At 43.3% G+C, this 20,275-nt stretch overlaps 3 protein-coding genes across 3 annotated transcripts; 1 reads left to right on the top strand and 2 right to left on the bottom strand.

The window, feature by feature from the left end:
- Nucleotides 1–864: 864 nt before the first annotated feature.
- LOC310787532 (Golgi apparatus membrane protein TVP23 homolog B) lies at nucleotides 865–3,502 on the bottom strand. The gene is made up of 7 exons (XM_083648982.1): nucleotides 3,471–3,502; nucleotides 3,327–3,388; nucleotides 2,603–2,747; nucleotides 2,357–2,446; nucleotides 1,539–1,667; nucleotides 1,282–1,410; nucleotides 865–1,194 (listed from the first exon to the last, which is right to left on the bottom strand). The coding sequence occupies exons 1-7, from the start codon at nucleotides 3,480–3,482 to the stop codon at nucleotides 1,168–1,170; spliced, it is 594 nt and encodes a 197-aa protein (XP_083505108.1). The 5' UTR covers nucleotides 3,483–3,502; the 3' UTR covers nucleotides 865–1,167.
- Nucleotides 3,503–5,044: 1,542 nt separating this feature from the next.
- LOC310787996 (proton channel OTOP2-like) lies at nucleotides 5,045–8,217 on the bottom strand (the record flags this gene model as incomplete). Its single annotated transcript, XM_083649459.1, has 6 exons — nucleotides 5,045–5,215; nucleotides 5,305–6,146; nucleotides 6,287–6,432; nucleotides 7,351–7,409; nucleotides 7,530–7,666; nucleotides 7,776–8,217. The coding sequence occupies 6 exons, from the start codon at nucleotides 8,215–8,217 to the stop codon at nucleotides 5,045–5,047; spliced, it is 1,797 nt and encodes a 598-aa protein (XP_083505585.1).
- A 3,695-nt stretch (nucleotides 8,218–11,912) lies between these two features.
- ush1ga (Usher syndrome 1Ga (autosomal recessive)) lies at nucleotides 11,913–19,964 on the top strand (the record flags this gene model as incomplete). Its single annotated transcript, XM_083650218.1, has 3 exons — nucleotides 11,913–12,076; nucleotides 18,619–19,069; nucleotides 19,155–19,964. 3 exons carry the CDS (start codon nucleotides 11,913–11,915, stop codon nucleotides 19,962–19,964), a joined length of 1,425 nt encoding a protein of 474 aa, XP_083506344.1.
- Nucleotides 19,965–20,275: the final 311 nt, after the last annotated feature.

Raw genomic sequence — 20,275 nt, 5'->3', positions numbered from 1 at the left:
TTGATGTCTGTGTATTACCCTTCCATCCCCAACTACAGTCAGTGACATGATGTGTATTGCCCTTTCATTCCCACCTACAGTGAGAAGTTGAGAACCATAGGTTGCCTAACAGTCAACTCTTTCACAACAGTAAGTGAGCTCCTCCTGTGGGTCACCAGCTAAAACTACACGAGGGAGTTGGGAAGATGCTGTGCAGCAGTGGTTCTCCAACGTTTTTGGCTTCAGCACCCTTTCCCTGATTTCTGAATCCAAGTACCCCCCTCCCTTTACCCAACTACATTTTGCTTAGAAAACTGCAAGAGAAAACTAGAGCATATGATGCAATAAATGAATAAATTACAAACTTCAGTCTGACACCCCCAAAACAGTGATCAGGATGAATCATTGATAACCCACCTTTTGAAGAATATAACATTACAAACTAAGAAATGGAGTGAAAGAGTTGCCTGAGGAGATTTATTTTAATGTTTAATTTAGTTTCTTGATTTAATCTTACATTTTTCCACTTTCCGATTTCTCTCAAGTACCCCCTGTAGTACCGCCACATACCCCTAGGGGTACGCGTACACCAGTTTGGGAACCACTGCTACAGTATGTACGGTACTACATTCTGTACTACATTCATTAGTCTGTTTGCCAACCAGACCATTGTTTAGGAATAGGCTCAACACTCCCAAAATGTGAATGGGTGTCAGAGGCTTATAATAAGCCAACAGTGTGCAGAACTCAAATCCAAAACTGACCTGCCGCAAGGACAAGTGTTGTTCTCAACAACATACTGTACTGTAATAATATGCCAAAACAGGGTCATATATCTTGAGGAAAGTTGTAGGGAAATTGTAGGAATCAGAGGCAAACCCATTCTAAAAGTTTTATTGAAATAGGTGCTGTATGAAATTAAATCTCAAAAGGAACTATAGACTACAATATTTCAATAGAATAATTAAATTATTTTGGCAATTATACTTCAATTTATAAGTCATTGACTTAAGAGGAAAAACACACAAAATACAGTATGTTACCAAAATGTAAGTAAAGTAACTAATACCCATACACCCTCAGAAAAGAGAGATACCAGCCACCTGTTCAACAGGAACTTAGCAAGCATAAATGTGTGTCATTCTTCTCTATCACACATTGCAGATGCTCGTTATTCTTCCTCTATCTCTAAGGCTCCTCTGTTCTGTTCATCGCCTATAAAGGAAAACATAAAGAAATACTGGGCTGACATGTGAATAGTACAAACATGTATGGAGTAAATTAAGGGCATTTCTCACATACCTGTTTAAAGACCTGGGTGCCGAGATAGCTCCTTGCCATGTTCCTGAGGTTGTTCTTCCCTCCCACCTTGCATCTGACATAGCCATACAGGTTGGCCCATTGTAAAACCAACCCCATAATTACCACCACCTAAGGGGGAACATTACAGCCGATTTGCATTTGAATTGACCGGTATGAGAAATGACCCAGCAATGGTTTTGACAGACAGAAATGAGGTTGACATTCTGGTAAAAAAAAAAAAAAAGCATTGAACTGACCAGCCACTTAATCCTGAGGGAGAAGATTGTACTGAACACAAAGATGATCCAGAAGATAGGGCACACAATGAGGCCAAGCCAGAAGATCCGGGACTCAGCAGCACTGGAGGGAGTGTTTTTACTTTGTGCCTATCCGCAAAAGAAAATAACAATAAGGTTTCATTTCAGTCAATTTATTTGCAAAGCTCCATGAAGCTAGTCTGTTACTTGAATGTTTTACAGGACAGTAGTGGCACTTTGGAAGTCATGTCTCTTGTCCTCCATAGGGTGTCATCATTACGCTGTGCTGCATTTCTAAGAGAAGACAATGTAGTTGTGCTCTACTATTTTTTAACACATCACTGCCTTGTTAGCTGTAACACTGACTGTCTGCGAATGATCAATTATTATTACTGTAGTATCTTAATGAAAGACACAAAGTGTGTGGCATGATAGTCAATAAACTGTAAACAGCAACACAATCATAGTGTCTGGATTACTTAAATACCCTTATGTTTACTGAGTGGTCTCTCGATTAGCTTCAGGATAGTCTAGGTTGCTACCATGGTGACTGGCATTTTGTAAAGAGGTACTGTAAAAGAATGAGGGCTTTTAGATTTCATGAATTTCTGCAAAAGTAGGCTACAATGAATTCTGGTGTTTTATTTATGTATCTATTTATTGTGTCTATTTCCTGTTGTGCCATGTACACTGTGGGTATGCCTAACTGGTGAAAGGCCCTTATCGATTGGTTCCATACTGAATAGCAGAGATGTTTTTCATGCAGGTAGGCTACTGGGTGTTTGGGATGTGCCTATAATGAACTCATGCTCGAATACCTTTCTTGACTCAAACACCCAGTGACTCCTGCCATCTTCATCCACTTGATTCCACCATCTCAGGCCCACCAGCAATCTGCCAGACACATTCTGAGGGGGGGGGGGGGGGGGTCAGACCAAGGTGTTGAAGTAAATGAACAACACCTCACCATCACAGAGTCTCTGTCTTAATTAACAGCTGGGTGCCACTGAACACAGTATTTCCTCCCAACCTCACTGTGACAGGCCTTAGAGGCCTATACCCACCTTGACTGTCCAGAAGTCACATGACAGCAGGAGAATGATGGTGACCATGCAGGCGATGAAACTGCTACTGATGATATCGCACAGCAAGTAGACCAAGATGGCACTCGTACGAAAAAAGAGGTGGAAGAAGGAGGCCAGTGGATGCCTGCAAGTTCAACACACAGATATTGGTCTTCAAAGTGGGAGGCGGGCCTCCCCATGGGGGGCTCCAAGCAGTTTCAGGGGAGGCTCAGTGGATGGAAGTGAACAAATATTACATATTCTATGTGATTCTATGTGATCCTAAATGTGTGTGATTTGGTTAAAGTGATAGTTGAGAGATGCAGTAGTTTTGGGAAATGTGTTTTTCCCACTTTCCCAGAGTCAGAAACAAATCCCTTCAGACAGACCTTTATATTTGGTGTAGGCTATGTCAAACAATCACTACCACTATCAGGCCACTATCAGGCCATCTTGGCTCAATTGTTGAGTGTCTATATGGGATCAAATTACATGATCCCATAGGCATCCAGGAATTGAGCGAGGGGTCCAAGCTTTGTCTGAGGGGAGGAGGCCCACAGTCTCACACTTTGAAAACCCTTGGTCTATTATTTTTGTATAGTCGTTTCAAAACTATCATGGTCGCTAGATGCGGTGCAGTGCAGTGAAGCGGATCCAACGTCAGATTCACAACTAGCATAAGAGGACTAGCATAAGCGTAAATAGCCTACATCTAAACTCTCACCTAACTTTAGACTTTCTTTGGTTTATTGCACAATCATCCTCGCCAAAAAGGGGAGCGTCGTCCTGTAAACATAAAAGTTATTTTTAGGCTACATGAGTGTACAATTAGCCCATTGTTTGTGAATATAATTTGGATACCGCTCACCTGTCTCAACATTTTGATGTTATGCAGTCTATTTCCTGGTGACGTGGTTGTAAACAAAACCGAACAAACCCGTGTGCTAAGGACGCCAAGGTGTCTGCAAAGTTGCCTGACTTAAATTCCAAGAAGCCGCTTCGGCTTCTTGTGTCTCCTCAAAACATGTTTATTTATTTCACACAGAGACTTTGGGGCATTTGGGACTGTCTCCTTGGCCGACTGGAATGGGAGACGCGGATTCGATTCCCCCTTACTACTAGGCTAAGTATTAGGCTACTACTACTAGCTGCTACTAGCCTAAGTCTACTACTAGCCTAGTAGTAGACTTAGGCTAGTAGCAGCTAGTAGTAGGCTAGCTGCTGCTGCTACTGCTACTACTACTACTACTACTAGCTAATAATAATCATCATCATCATGATCATCACCATCATTTTAATAATAATCATAATAGGTACGTGACACAGTGAATTCATCTTTATTCACCCAGCTTCTGTTATTGCTTAGCCTTTATTTTGAGAATACACAGGCTGAACCATGAAATCAGTGATTTTAAAGTCGAGCTGAACCCAAAAATTACTTTTATTTTCTTTTAGTTCAAATACCTGGGTATGCAGTGCACCTATTTAATAATGTATGCAAAAAAAAATCACAACAATCTAATTTCTTTAGTTTTTCACACTTTTTCACATCAAAAGTTCATTTTTCAAGATTTCATTGATAACAGTAATGTACAGTTTGCTGACATCACCTAGTAGCCTACTATCAAATTTCTACCCCATTTCAACCAATCATATCACGACATGCAGCTGTCAATCAAATCTTCATTTCAGGATAATTTTCTCTTCCAAATGAAGTAGAAAATGGCGCATAGTGCCTGTCATCTGGCAGAATTCCTATCCAATAAACTAACTACTAACTTGGCCAATTGTTAGAAACGAATAAAAAACAAAAACTATAATCTCTAAGAATGCATAAATGTAACTGGCTCGTTAAAATGCGCATGGCGCGCGCATCCGAGAGCTTGGTTGTCAGGGGTCACACTTCGGAGATTCCAGGCCGACGTGCTGCACTCTCCGCTCGGCAACACGAAGGCAGCTGGCTGCCTGTGGCTCGCTGAGCTCCACTCAGCCACTAACCTCCCGTCAAAAGGCTCTTCCTGAGGGGAGCGCCACAACACACTGAATCCCACTCGATTTGGAGGCGGAACACGCCAGGATTGGCCAAAGCCCAATCCAGTCCCCAGAATTGTCAAATAAAATCATCGACATGATACCCGCCTCTCAACCTGTCATCTTAGACAAACTATGTTTTCAGTCTGAAACGGACTCATATGCACGTGACGAACGGGTTCAGTTCGACTTTAAAGCATAGCAGAAAAAAGAAAACTTCATAAACTTCATAAAGTCTGGAATATATTTTTCAACATTTAATAGACAGACACATAATAGAATTAATATTTTTTACATTCCCACAATGAAATGCCAAGTACAGAACACAATAATGAGATCAAAACAAACTATACAAAACTGCTTTATATAATATCAAAACAGTTTGCCGTATGCCTCCCTCCTCCTGTAGCTTTATGAGGTCACGTACACCTCAAAGAGACTGGCGACCGAGTGCATTCGGTAGAAGATTCCAAAAGGAAGTCCAATATTCACAATAGCAGCCCACATGTTGAATTTGTAGAACTCAATTTCGGTGGAGTGGTCAAACTGGGGGCGAGCACCAAATGCAGGCATGATCCAGAGCTGTCGACAAAAAGAGAGAACGTTTACTATTTGAGGGATTGAACAACAACAGTGAGTTTGAAGAGTCAACATGGAGGCACTGTACTCACAATGATGTTGGCGAGCAGCAGAAAGGCGCAGACCTCCTTCAGCACCCTCCTCTTCCACGTCAGTTTGGGTCTGTGCTCGTGAATGTGAATGTGCGACATGTGGCCCGTGAGTACCGGGCTGGACTTGGTGTCCATGTCTGATCCCTCCAGGCTGCTCAGCTCTTTGCTGGCCTGCAGCACGTATGGATTTGAGAACACAGAGACCAGCTGCGGCTCATGATACGGCTCCCGGTGCAGGCCTTCAATGAGGAAGAAGTTCTGCAGGCCTAGCTGGATCACAGTTATGATTGCCCAGGCCAGGTTGAGGCCGTTCAGGTAGCCCTTGGCTCCGGTTGCCACCAGAGCCACAATCGAGAAGTAACTGATGATGAATTGTCCCAACGACGCCCCCACCAGCAGCCCCACATCCAGGCTGCGTGTGGGGTTCTTCTCAGAGACGTGCTCCCTCTGGTCCAGCCTGTACATGGCACAGCCGACCACAGTGGAGACAGACATCAGGGTCACTATCACTATGTTCATTATGAAGTGAATCATCAGCACTCTGTCCGTCTTCTCTTCATTCTCCTTCTCCACTTCCACCTCGTACACTATGAAGGTTGCCAGACCCGCCACCACCAAAAGAATTCCCGCCACAGGACCCAGAAATACGTCCTTGATACGGAACTTGGCGCTGTGGTGATGGTGTTGATCCGCTATTCTACCAACGTTTTTCCACATGACGTAGGCCATGGCAGAAGCAAAGAGACTGTACTCAATATTGAAGGGGTACAGGTAGTAGTAGGCGTCCTTGAAGATGCTACATGAAGAGTGGCTGCATTTGCATTTATCATCGCCGTAACTTGCTGAAAAACAAGAAAGTAAGAGAGACGTGTTAGCCTATGTTACAGCTGTAACATTCAGCCTTTGTTACAGCAGTAACAGTCAGCATATGTTACAGCATGTCAGTGGTTGCTTTATCTACTTTGATTGCTTCATTGATTACCTTTTCCAGTATACATTTTCCGACCAGAGTGTTTGGAGGTGTTAGTGTGTGGATATTCTGGGATGATTGTCTGATGGAGGGACTCTTCGGTGACTAATGTCATCCACAAAACTAGATTTGTGGAGAGCGTCAGCATCAGCCCACAGCTAAATAAGAGGGGATAAATGAAATCAGAGGAAAAGAGAGAAGGAAAAGGTAACAATGATGAGAAACAAAAGGTATTTGTGATCAGCTTTAACAGCTGATGTCGCTTCTGGTGATATTTTGAAAAATATCATATAGCACACAGGTAAGGTAAAGTAAAGTCCCACTGATTGTCACACAATGTGTGAAATTTGTTCTCCGCATTTGACCCATCCCCTGGGGGAGCGGTGAGCGGCAGCGTGCGCAGCGCTCGGGAATCACATGGTGATTTAACCCCCCAATTCCAACCCTTTGATGGTGAGTGCCAAGCAGGGAGGCAATGGGTCCCATTTTTATAGTCTTTGGTATGACTCGGCCGGGGATCGAACTCACAACCTCCCAGTCCTCAGGGCGGACACTCAGACTACAAGGCCACTGAGCTGGTTGATTACTCATTGAGGTACTCATATTAGTTCAGTTACTGATATAGAGCTGAACAGTCACATGACATCTCCTGCCCCGGAAGAGAGTTACACATTAATTTTCTCGATAGAAAAAAAAAACAATCCTTATATAAAGAGTTTTAAGGCTGGAACCAAGGCAACCAACAACCTACTGAATCGTGAGTGACCATAAAACATTTCACTTGGAGCACACAAAAAAAAAAAAAAAGACGGGGTCTGTCTATGGATTTTTCGAAAAGTTTATAGAGAAAATTAATGGGGAACTCTCTTCCGGGGCTGCAGATGTTACGTGACTGTTCAGCTCTATTGCCTTCCACCAGGCTTTTTCATAATCCTGATCATAATAATATATTGACTTTGAATTTACAAGGCAACAAATTTAACAGGTTAACAGTTAAGTTTTCTACCAAATTAAAATGTTTAGCAATGACAGTGATTTAAGGCATGCAACAGATGACTTTAATCTGAACCACTTACCGTGTAAGGTTTCTTTGCACCTGCACACAGTCCTTGGCATGGATCCACAGAAAGTATGTCTGAAAATGATTTCACAATAATCACAAAATGTTGTAACTATAAAAGACCAAATAAAATTATTGATTTCTCAGTCACTCAGCATTTATGATGTGATCATTGTGGGATACTGTCATATTTACCTGCACAATGATGAATAGAAGTTGCACGACAGGGAAGGCAACTTTAACAGCAGAATCGCAGTGGAGGTAGCCCACATAGCTGGCAATCTTGAAAATGTCCATGATCAGACTGAGGAGGCCAAACAGCACAAGTCCTCCTGAAGGGGAAAAAAAAGTAGAATATGGAAAAGTTATAAAACCATTACAAATTGGCCAGTACCATATAATCCACAAGCAAATATAACACAGGGTTGAAAAAGTCCTTACCCCTGAGCCATATGGGCCCAGCGTGGCCGTCCTGGTAAAAGACAGCACGATCTTTCCTCGCCAGGTAGAAGGCATAGTAAAGCATCCAGATGGTAGTGAAGAGCAGGAGAATGATGAGGTAAATCTGCAGGTCAGGGAAGCCGATGGCGGCAGTGGCGCTGCCGGCGGCCAAGGCGCTGCCCAGGATGAGAATGTTTACAGAAATGATCCCAGAGAGAAGCCAGCCCCAGTGTTGACCCTGCTCCCTCGCATCTCCGCTGGAGGAGAGGTTCAGGTTCAGGTCGGGTTCACACTGAGGGCTGCCCCCTTGACCCGCTGCATTGATGTTGTTGGACAGGTGGGCCTCCTCTGTCTCCCGGTCTTTGGCTGTCGTCATCCTACATGGTTCACATGGATTACCAGTGGTCAAACAGTCGCATGGATGGCCAGCGTCCATACACATGACTTCTCTCTCTCAAAGGGATTTTGCACAATGAGCTTGTTGGCTATGTCTCCCTCTACCTATACCTCTCTATACAGGTTTAACAGCTACACCCACTCTTAGGCTTGCTCTAAACTAAAGAAAGATCCCGCCCAGGCGAAACCTTAGGAACCCAAAATCTCAAGTAATTGCCATCTCATCAGTGTTATACAAAAGAGCAGTTTATAATCGCCAAATGGGATTTGATTTCGTCCTTTGGTGTTGGTTTTGGCAAAGAATGACATGGGGTGTAGCATGTTAACAGCGCTGCATTCAGTGGGAATCAACAAAGCCATTTCGATTTTCAAAGACCATTGTTCGCAGGGATGTTCTGTATTATTTTCCTTGGGGACGGTCATAAATACACAGCTCTCCATATCTGATTTAGAACAAAATAAGAATAGTATCACGGGCGATTATATAAGGCATCAGTGAAAACAGCTCTTGACTACATAGAAAAAGGGCCATTGACAATTCAAAATGTCATTAATTTAATCAGTGACCTGATCCAACAATAAGAATTAAACATGAAGAATGTGTATCAGATAGAAGCCTACCTGGTGTGGTGTGATCCTGAGAAGCAGCTGAGCGTGCCTGCCTTTTATATCCATCAGCAGCCACTTTGGTTTACCTCTTTGTGTACAAAGAGAGCCATAAATGTCAATAAATCTGTTATGAACAACAGCATATTATTACCACACACAGAGTGTTTTGCACAAAATATTCGTAAAGTTCAAAGGCGTTTTCCAAGAAAAGCCCCTTTTCACGACATCCATAATAAGAAACCGGTTCCTTTTCAGATTAACAGCAACTTTTTTGATTTGACAGTATACATTTTTAATGCCAATCATTCGTTATACAAGTTTCAACAACATGACCTAAATAAATATAACAAAAGTTATGAACACAACAATTGGCTAACATGTGAACTGATGAAATAAGGGGGGAAAAAAAAGTTTCCATTAAAGTGTTTGCATTTAAACACTTTAGAGGGGAGGCTTCATGTGTTGAGTTTGGTTGTAGGAACGTTGATCCTCTTTTGCCCTGCAGCAGAGCACATGGTGCACAGGTCAAAATACTCTAAATGGGCGTCGCGAGCCCAACTTGACAATCTTTTTTAATTCAGTGCTTCAAGGGAATACTTTCAGTATTCATGTGACATGGCAGAGATGGTGCCTTTGCGCTTATCTATTGCAATATGCCTAAGGTGTAGTACATGAACAGGCTGGGCTCCATCTCTGCCTATTGTCATGTAAGTTTCAATTGCCCAGTAGGCTATTTCTGGCCACTTCCAGCCCCGAGCAAGTATAGGTGAAGACATTTGGAATGATCTTTATGTCAGATCAGTACTATAGGCTAATTGGTTGGTATTAGGGCGGGGGTTATGAGCAATGACATTGCAGCAGCCACATGTCAACACTTCAGATGCAGTGATCGCTTCCTTGTGGGAATGCTTTTTAAAATATTGACGGCGGATGAGAAAGCCTCTGAAGAAGAACAATACCTTACTGAGAGGAACGGGGAAAGGAAAAAAGTGTTACTAGAATGACTTGTTCTTTTACATGACTGCATATGTCTCAATCATTGCAGATAAAAAGTTCCATTACATGTGCAACACAGATTCTTTTACCTTCCTCGATCTGTAGTGGAGAAACGGGGATTGTGATTTCACAAATGGAAACAGCAGGAAGTCCGGTGTGCCCGCTCGCCCGGCTGACAATCTGCAGCATGGATGCTATAGGCCTATATAGAATAGAACAAAATGAGAAATGACTGTCACTTAGGGTGATGATGGCATTAAGATTGTTGCTTTGGCAGAAGATATTTATTACCATTTGAAACAGTTAAAGCAGAATATTGGTTGCTTATTTTTTGGAAACTTAAAGGAACACTGCCCATTTTCAACCAGCTTTGTATCATTAGAACATCAGTAGTATATCAGAAAACTGTAAACTGTTTTGAAGTCTGGACGAATAGTTTGACAGTTATTGAGAGTTGATTTGAGTTAATGAGTTATTAATTGGAGTTAGTGTGGACCAGTGATGTCACTGGTCCACAATTTAACACTCAATAACTGTCAAATTAAATGACAGACTTCAAAACCGTTTACAGTTTTCTGATATACTACTGATGTTCTAATGATACAAAGCTGGTTGAAAATGGGCGGAGTGTTCCTTTAAGGATGACTGCATATGTCTCAATCACTGCAGAGAAAAAGTTCCATTACATGTGCAACACAGATTCTTTTACCTTCCTCGATCTGTAGTGGAGAAACGGGGATTGTGATTTCACAAATGGAAACAGCAGGAAGTCCGGTGTGCCCGCTCGCCCGGCTGACAATCTGCAGCATGGATGCTATAGGCCTATATAGAATAGAACAAAATGAGAAATGACTGTCACTTAGGGTGATGATGGCATTAAGATTGTTGCTTTGGCAGAAGATATTTATTACCATTTGAAACAGTTAAAGCAGAATATTGGTTGCTTATTTTTTGGAAACTTAAGGATGAACAAAATCATTTTCTGAAATAGTGAGTACAGTCAGTAGCTACACCAATTCTTCTGATAAAGTGAAAGCTCTATCCTGAATGAGGTTATCCCTAAGTTATCGCCCCCATGTCATAAACATCTTGGAAAAAATTTAGGGGTGGGGGGTATTGAGATTTAGGCTATACAAATTCAACTTAATTAAATTGAAAACCTTCCAGATAAACCTAATGGAAGTGGATGAAAAAATATAGGCATACAATTAGCCTATGTTGTTTCCCCCAGCAATTAGTAGAGCGACATCTGTTGCTTGACCCATTTGTAGCGAAATCTCTAAGCTAAACTAACAGCAGCACTCAAAGCACTCAACACAAATCATTTGAATTAATTAATTTAGCTGCCCTTACAAAAAATAGTAGGACAGGCTATTCAATACCCTACCAGTGAACTAGAATTTGTAATTCCCACTTATAGGAATATTATAGCGGTACCGTAGTATAGGAGATAAAACACACACCATGCATAGATAATATCATTAAAACTCATTACAGGCACACTATAAATTCACATAGGAATATCAACATATTTAAAGAAAATCATCAATAAACTCATCATCAAGAAACTGTCACTAAATTCACTGCTGAGCAGGACTATCACAGGCACAGGCACAGGCACTACATGTCCATAGGAATGTAGATAGGCTAGGCACACACACACACACGCACGCACGCGCCCGCCCACACCCACACACAAACACAGACACAAACACACACACACACACACACACACACACACACACACACACACACACACACACACATATATACCTCAAACGCGCACAGATCCATATCGCAATATTATAGGAATAGGCTATATAATAATATAGTGCTCAAGTCAGCCATGGCAACAGGTGAATGGTGTTTTGAGAATCCACTGACTCGCCCATTCTGAGATGGAGCACATTGGCCACCGGGAGCACTGTTTAGCCATGCGGTGCGCATCCCGGTGCCCCTGGATACCGACGCTCTCTCGGCTCTGTGTAGGACAGACACTGCCTGGCTGGCTGTGGTGGGACAGGGGGGGCACGGTGGCACCTCGGCCGGGTCAGCGCCCAGTCCACTACATACATGGCCGGACGACGACGATGATGATCAAACGGAACGGGGTCGAGGTTGGATTGATTGTGCACCATGAATGACAGGTACCACAAGGCGGCCCGGGACGGCTACCTGGACCTGCTGCGGGAGGCGACGCGGAAAGACCTCAACGCACCGGACGAAGATGGCATGACGCCGACGTTATGGGCTGCTTACCACGGCAACCTGGAGGCTCTGCGGATGATCGTAGGAAGGGGGTGGGTATAAAGTCTGCCGCTCCTCAAATGAAAGGGCATCTATCGTGTGCGCACGCACTGCATGCACGTATACAGTATAGGCTATCGGCTAGCTAGGCTGCAGCCACCAGCCTGAAACATTTAGACTATTTTCTTATAGCAAATGTAGCTACTGTAGCTACACTTCTGACAACTGACAACGCAACGGGGTGAGACACACTTTCGCCTGTGTCAGCATCCCCCCCCTTCCCATGAAGACAACCAGGGGCAGAATGGACTATAGCAGATCATTGTAGTACACTTTAGAGGGAATTCTAAGAAACACTGAATACACTTTACTTGAGAAACAAGCATTGAGTGTAAGTGACACTAGTAGCTCCCCCAATCGACTATTTTTTTTAACCGGTTTCGAGAACAAATTGGTTTAACATTAGGCTACTTGAAGATAGTTTTGTAGCATAGGCTACTGTTCAGTTCAAACAGCACAGCCAAAAAAGAGCATCTGAAAAGAAAAACGCTTCTGTAACAATACACCACCACGAATGTAGGTCACCCACGGTCCTACTACTACTGCTGGCTGGGCTGAGTCCAGAGTTAAATGTGACAAGCCTCCATGAGAGACAGGCCCCTGCATGTCAACACAGATCAGCCTCAGGCATGAGAGGCTAAAGGTGCTGGCTCACACGGGTGGCTTCAGGCACTGATGCACCTTGGAGATGTGCATGGAGACTTGTGTACACTACAGGCTGGGAATTTCATCATTTTAGGCACAAGGCCATCTGGCCTTCGGCGTAGCAAAACCTCTTTAGGGCACGAGGCCACATGCCAGGGCACAAAGGCCATTGCTCTATTGACATTGTGAAGAGTGATTTTTCTGAAATGTGTGTTAAATGAGCCAATTACACATCCTTTACATAGGCTATGTCAAACTGAGATCACTGATGCTTTTAAAGCAACTGACAGTAGCATTCTCAGTGCATCACGACCAGAGGGAGGGGCAACAGCGGTATATGGCCTCCATGTAATTCCCACCCTGCTTGTGTAGCTAGTATTTGGCCAGCTCTGAACCCTGGTCAAGAAATCATACTTTGGAGGGTGTTCGCACACTTTGCGCGCCCCTTTGTAGTGCCAGTGTAGTGCCAATCACAATAAAACAGTACTTGCCTTAAACCCAAGGTTGTTGTCCGTCGAAATTGGCTATTCGTGTTCTTAAATATCGCATGGTTTTCAATACAGAGCCATTTACTTTTTGCCATGCCACTGCCAGAGCCTGTAATTTCTCTTCTTCCGGATGTGTAATTACGGGTTTCCACCCATAGCCACAGCAGAGAGGGCGCTGTTTCCCCGCTGGGAAGCGGAAGAACATTTTCTTTATAACCCAGGACCTTCTTGCTGTGAGGCATCGGCGCTACCACTGCACCACCGTGCCCCCTAACAGCAGCCATTTTCAATGGAAAAGACAGGACAAAAACAGCTCAGTATTGAAAACCACACGCAATATTTAAGAACATGAATAGCCTATTTTGACAGACAACAACCTTGCGTTTAGGCCAAGTACTGTTTTATCGTGATTGCTACCTATGGAAAAGTAGGGCCTTTTGAAATGGAGCCCGCAGTGCGGGGGTTGGGGGGTTCAGCTGAGACTCCGAATGAGAGAAGCGAATGAAGAGAATCAGTTCTGACGCTAGTATGGCTGTGATTTCCAAAATCATCACAACTGTTCACTGTGCACACCTGACTTCACTTTGCCTTTTATGTCCTGAAATCCTGTGATCAAAGCCTGACAATGACTTTTTTTTAACACATACATAACCCAATTAAATATTTGTCATTTCTTAATTATGAACAAATATAATTAAGTAAATGCAGTGTTTCAGTATTTTTGGTCTGAGAGCTTAATATGCAGCAGAGGCAACTGGCCTGTATGATTGTGTAACCAAGGTGAATCAGCGCGGATTCCTCGTGAGTCCAGTATGGTAGCGAGTGGATTGGTTAAATTCACTCCCCGGTATAAAGGCATGTTAATCAGCTCCGCCAAGGGAGCTAGCTCTCTTGTCAGCTCCGCCAAGGGAGCTAGCTCTCTTGGTGGAGTGGTTAGTGTCTTTGACTCCCAAGCCGAAGGTCGGCGGTTCGTACCCACCCCTGGACAAGCCCTTAACATGGGTTGCTGCAAGTACCACCTACACAACGCCGTTACAATTGCATCACCATTGAATGCAAAGGGAAATGATTGACCGAAGACATTTCATTTGGAGAGTCCACCTACAGATAGTATTGGTAATTTCAACAGCATATTAGTTGACATTCAACAATTCAACTGTTTCACTGTCTTTGCCTGTAGATGTTTAACATATTCTGTTTGCTTCAGTTCCACACACCTGATTCTCATCACCTGGGGCTAGTAAACTAGTCTGGTTAATATGTATGTTCATGAATTGTCAAATATAACTCTAATCTGTTAAACATCGAAAGACAAAGTGAATTGTTGAATCTGTCATCTACCTCCCGGTAATAAAGTGTTGAAATGTTACAAATACTTTGTAGACTCTCTGTAGGCAGACTATTCAAATAAAATGTTACCGGCTACCTTTATTTTAAGAAGCTGCAGCATTTGACTTTTACTGAATTGGCCTGAACATGATGGAAATTGGCCATTGTGTTGATGTTGATCATTGTGGCTTTCATCTATGTTTTTCCACATTTATAATGGATGTTGGATAATGCCATTTCAAGGTGAGACAAAGTTGGTACAAAGAAATGTGTGCCTATACTTCAGCAATGTGTGCAAATGTCTGTATGAAAGGACAATTAGGACTGGGAAACACACAAACGCATATTTGTCTTCTTTTGTGGCTGACCTGGTTAGCCTGTCAGCTATAAAAATGGGCCCATTATGAATGTGCATACTAGAGCCCGACCGATATATCGGTCCACCGATATTATGGGCCGATATTGGCCGATAACAGATATATCGGTAGCGGCCGATATGTTGGCCGATATTGGAGATATTTTTTTATTTTGTATTTTTTTTTACGTTATAGACAGCATGTTGTGTATATTTGCTCTTTTTTCTTAACTCAAGTTTTATTTTATATTTGTTATATTTGCGTTTCTGTATTTCTAGTTATTTATAATTATTCAATTCCCAGTGAAGTTTACTGTTTCATTGCATTGATGTCATTTTGGACAATAAAGCTTATTGATAAGCTGTAAAATATCCTGCCCGACATTACATATCTCAAGTCATGTCAAGTCATATCTTTGTCAAGTGTTTGATATTTGAGGGATCATTGCAAAACAATTGTGTAATATAATGTGTAAATATAATAAGAATATCGGCTGATATATCGATATCGGATTTTTTTTTTACTCCCTAATATCGGCATCGGCCTCAAAAATGCAGTATCGGTCGGGCTCTAGTGCATACTTCATAGTAAAGTTTGAGTAATTGAGTATAACAGTGAAACAACACTGTTGCTCAGTGTGTGTGTGTGTGTGTCTGCCACCATGCTTTGATATTGGTGAAGCTTTCTTACATCACACAATGTAGCAGCACAAATAAGGAAGTGATCAGCTCATTTTGATGTTCTCCGTTCCCTTCTGTATTCTTCAAACACACAGGCAGCAAACCAAGAAGGATTTTTATAGCTAGAGCTATGTGAAAATACAGGGGTTACGGTTAGGTTAGGTAGACCCTAAATTTCCCACGGACACAGCGTTCCCTTGATAACAGAAAACATAAACCGGCCCTCACTAATAAAGCCTGACTGACATTCGGTTCTCAAATTAAACATTAATAGCGGCCATAATGTTTCCCAGAGGCGCCAAACTGGTGAGACCCAGGGAAATAATGAGGAGGAGCTTAATGCTGCTTGACATCTTTATGGGGACGATGCACAGCGATATGTGTGGCAGATATATTGCATCGAGTATATAGTATATATACCTTAACATCAAGCTGTCGCTGGGATTGAAGGCGAAACACCCCACGATGTGATAAAGACCCGGGGAGGGACAAGAGGAAAGTGGCCCCCCTGCTACTTGTGATCAGTATTTTACACTGAGAAACATAAATTGTTGTAGATAAAGCTATTATGTAAGGAAGGCAATCCCTTTAAGCCTATTATAAATCTGCGTTTAGTAAAGTAATAAAAAGTCTCAAAATAAAAACATACCACTGGGCTAATTGCAGCTTATCTTATGATTTCAATTTATTACATGTTCCTTTATCTATTTCGGCGTTTCTGTGCCGCGTTAAGAGTGTTCTTTCATTGTTTGATCATTGTTTTATTGGTGCCTCCTGGGCTGTTAGCCAAGTACATACTGTATCTCACACAATGATCACAACCATTCCATCACCTTCAAGCTGTAGCAAACCACGAGCATTTCACTGAGGTGTTTAGCAGTCCCACACTGCGCTCTTTGAAGAAGGTCCCAGGCCAAAGGCTTGGAGGTTGAAATCAGGGTATGGTGAGAGGATGCTAATCGCTGCCCCGGTTAGGTCTAGCAGATCTGACACACATTCTCTGTGAAAACCTTACAACTGTATCCATTAATAATATAGGCCTATCTGAGCTTCCACAATGGCTTCACCCCCATCTCATCAAATATTGAGCAGTCTCTACATGGCTCCATTGGAGAACTGATGCAAGGATAAGACCAATCCAATAAAAATGTAAATTCAGAGGAGGCACCCGTCACCAGCACGTTCTTAACTGAAACATGGACAAAAAAACTTGAGTTGAAATTCAAGTCCCATGTAATGCAAAGTTGCAGTGGCCACTGGCCACAGCTTGTGTACATATATGTACATCCTGTGTTTTCCTTAGAACAATGTCCATTGTCAGTAGAAAATGGAGTGCAAAATGCACAATTGAATAATAATCACATTCACAACAGAATTCCAGTAATCGGAGAATAGATGAGTCATCATAGATTTGTATAGAGAGACAAAGTGGAACGTCACTTCATGCTTCAGCACTGTACCAGAGATTTTCATCCGCCATTTATTTTCCCATAGACATTTCGTAAAATGCTTATAAAAATAGTTGTACTGGTTCAAACCAAGCGGTTCAGCTAATGTTATAATCGGGAGAGACAATAGAACATTTCACCCGGACCAAAACTTAAGAAACTACATTAAAAAAAAAGTGTTTCTTTAAATCCGCAATTTCTTTACGTTTTGGTCCGAGTGAAATGTTATGCGGTCTCTCCTCCTGTTTGTAAATATATCAACCATTTGGTTTGAACAAGTAAAACTATTTTTATAAGCATTTTACAAAATGTCTATGGGAAAATAAATGGCGGATGAAAATCTCTGGTACAGTGCTGAAGCAGGAAGTAGGCGGTCACTTTGCCTCTCTATAGTAGCCTGAACCTATCATGCATGAGGAAGAGGAGTGAGAAAGCTCCATACCCTTCTGTCCTCCATATCAATCAAGCTGCAATGTGCCATGACTTGAGGAATCCAGCATGACATCACCAGCACGGCACAGTTGTGCCTCTGAGTCAGGCACAGCCTATCAGGCCTCCCCCCTGAAACTGGATACAGGTAGTGTAATGACAATGCTGGCAAGCCTGTTCATATTACAGACCTACAAGTAGAGGTAACCCTAAGGTCGCGGGCTGGTGGCCAAGGGTAAACACTGATGATATGATTGGCTTTGATATTATTATATGCCCCCAAATAATAATAAATTATCTGTGCTGGATGTGATTAGGCAAATCCATCCTGCCATTTGCCAGTTGGTTTGATGATTTTAAAAGGGTTTATTGCCTTGAAGAGATCTGTGATCTTTTAGCGTAAAGGCCACGCAATGTTTAGGCTTTAAATTATTAATGGAGGCACCATGAACAACCCATGGATGGCAGGTCAGTGCTGACAACATAATCAAAAAATCATAAGCTTACTCTCTTGAGTGAGTGGCTATATTTAGGCTCATCTAAACAGATGACAAGAATCCTGGCTCTTATTGCACCTAGCTAACACTTAGCCTTTGGAACTGTGACACTTCCCTTAGCAATGATGGCTCAGTGTTCTATAAGGTATTTGTGTTTCAAACTGTCTGTGTCTGAGAGAGATGGAAATATAGTAGGACATAGAGCTCAACAGGGACGTGAATTTTCGTGACACAATTTGCCCCGGAAGTAAATTCCGCGTCCATTTTGGACATAAAAATCCCCCACCCCCCCCCACCCCCATTGTTGTTTTTTGTTCTCGCTTAAACCGAATGTTTTATGGTCACTCAAGATTCTCTGGATCACGTGTTGGCTTGGTTTGAGCCTTAAAACTCGTTAGATTTGGATTTATTGAAATGTCTATGGATGCGGAACTTACTTCCGGGGCAAATTACGTCCCGAAAAGTCACGTGCCTGTTGAGCTCTGTTGGTCTCTGTCTCACGTTCAAGTTCTCCGAGTGTAACGGTGGTGGTATCTAATACAACATATGTCTTCCTCACACAGTGAGTGTAACGGTGGTGGTATCTAATACAACATATGTCTTCCTCACACAGTGAGTGTAACGGTGGTGGTATCTAATACAACATATGTCTTCCTCACACAGAGGAAACCCTGACAAGTGTGACATATGGGGCAACACGCCGCTCCACCTGGGGGCTGCCAATGGTCACCACAACTGCCTCTCCTTCCTGGTGTCTTTTGGTGCCAACATATGGTGCCTGGACAACGACTACCACACGCCGTTGGACATGGCCGCCGCAAAGAGTCACATGGACTGTGTCCGCTACCTGGACTCCATTGCTGCCAAGCAGACAGCCCTCAACCCCAAGCTTGTCAAGAAGCTGAGGGAGCGGGCGTTTCGTGAAGCTGAGCGGCGAATCAATGAGTGCGTGAAGATGCAGCAGAAGCACCACAAGCGCATGGAGCGGAAGTTCCATAAGGAGGCATCTGAGACTTCTGTATCAGATGCCATGAGCTTTTCCAGCTACACCGGCAGCTCTGTGAGCCGCATGATGCACAACTTCAACCCTCCCACACATGTGCCATATTCTCAGGTCAGGATGTTTCACGAATCTACTCTTACTTGCTTTTCTGTTGATTTGCTTGTGGCTAATTTCTGTGTTATTCCTGTCCTGTAAGGCTACTTTTCATGCCACAAACCGGGGGAAGACAAAGATCCAGAAGAAGTTGGAGAAGAGGAAACAAGGGGATGGGACCTTCAAAGTCTATGAGGATGGAAGGAAGAGCGTTCGCTCCCTCTCTGGCCTTCAGCTGGGCAGCGATGTCATGTTTGTCAGAGAGGGGACCTATGTCAACCCAAAGGACCGTGGCCGCCGCAACGTTCGGGACATGTTCTCTGGAATCAATGACGATGCCATTTCACGTGCCATCAGCGAGCCGGACCTCCATGGGCCCGATCTGGAGTATTCTGAGATCAGCACCGACTCAGGCCATGACTCTCTGTTCAACCGGCCTGGTCTGGGCACCATGGTTTTTAGGAGGAACTATGTGAGCGGGGGGATGTTTGGCATAGGTGGACGGGACGAGGCCAGTGTGGCGGCCATGGGCCGGCCAGCCGATACCGTACATATACGCAGCAGGCGGCAGCATTCCCCGAGTCTGGATGAAGACAGCATCGGCAGTGCGCGCAGCCTGCAGGAGAGGAACAGGCAGGAGCTGCCCTGGGACGAGGTGGAGCTGGGGCTGGACGACGACGACGAGCCTGAGACAAACCACCTGGAGGTCTTCCTGGCCACCCAGAGCATGAGCGAGTTTACCGCCATCTTCAAGAGGGAGAAGATCGACCTCGAAGCGCTGTTGCTGTGCTCTGACCATGACCTCAAGAGCATCCACATCCCCTTAGGACCGAGGAAGAAGATCTTAGAGGCTTGTAAGAGACGCCTGGAGACCATTGAGGAGCCAGACTGCATTGAGGACACAGAACTGTAAGTGCTGGTTGTTGTTGTTGTTGTTTTTAATTTGTTTTTTAATTATGCATCTCTCTTCTAGTCATAGAGATATAGCCAGTGAGCAAAGTAAATTTTCGAATCCTCTTCTGTTTATTCTGAAATGGTTCCTCTCTTGTCTTCTATTTTACTTGACAGATAACATGATGATCCTCCTGCTGCATGATTATCTAGCCTGAAAGGTCAGTGGAGCACTGTGGAGAGAGTGTCATGTATGGACTTAACGATTTGCCTCCTCTGGTAACTCACAAAGGACATTGTTGTGATTTTACCTTGTTTTGTTAGTTAGACTCA

Source organism: Poromitra crassiceps, assembly GCF_964638095.1.
Source record: "Poromitra crassiceps genome assembly, chromosome: 13".
NCBI classification, from domain to species: Eukaryota; Metazoa; Chordata; class Actinopteri; order Beryciformes; family Melamphaidae; genus Poromitra; species Poromitra crassiceps.
Note: the sequence above shows the minus strand (reverse complement) of the source record. Positions and strands in the feature narration are given on the sequence as shown.

Excerpts from the sequence above, each read along its gene's own strand:
- LOC310787532 (XM_083648982.1), bottom strand. Across the intron at positions 1,668-2,356 it reads GGGTGTTTGAGTCAAGAAAG|GCACAAAGTAAAAACACTCC; the intron begins GTATTCGAGCAT and ends TTTTGCGGATAG. Across the intron at positions 1,411-1,538 it reads CCCTCAGGATTAAGTGGCTG|GTGGTGGTAATTATGGGGTT; the intron begins GTCAGTTCAATG and ends GTTCCCCCTTAG.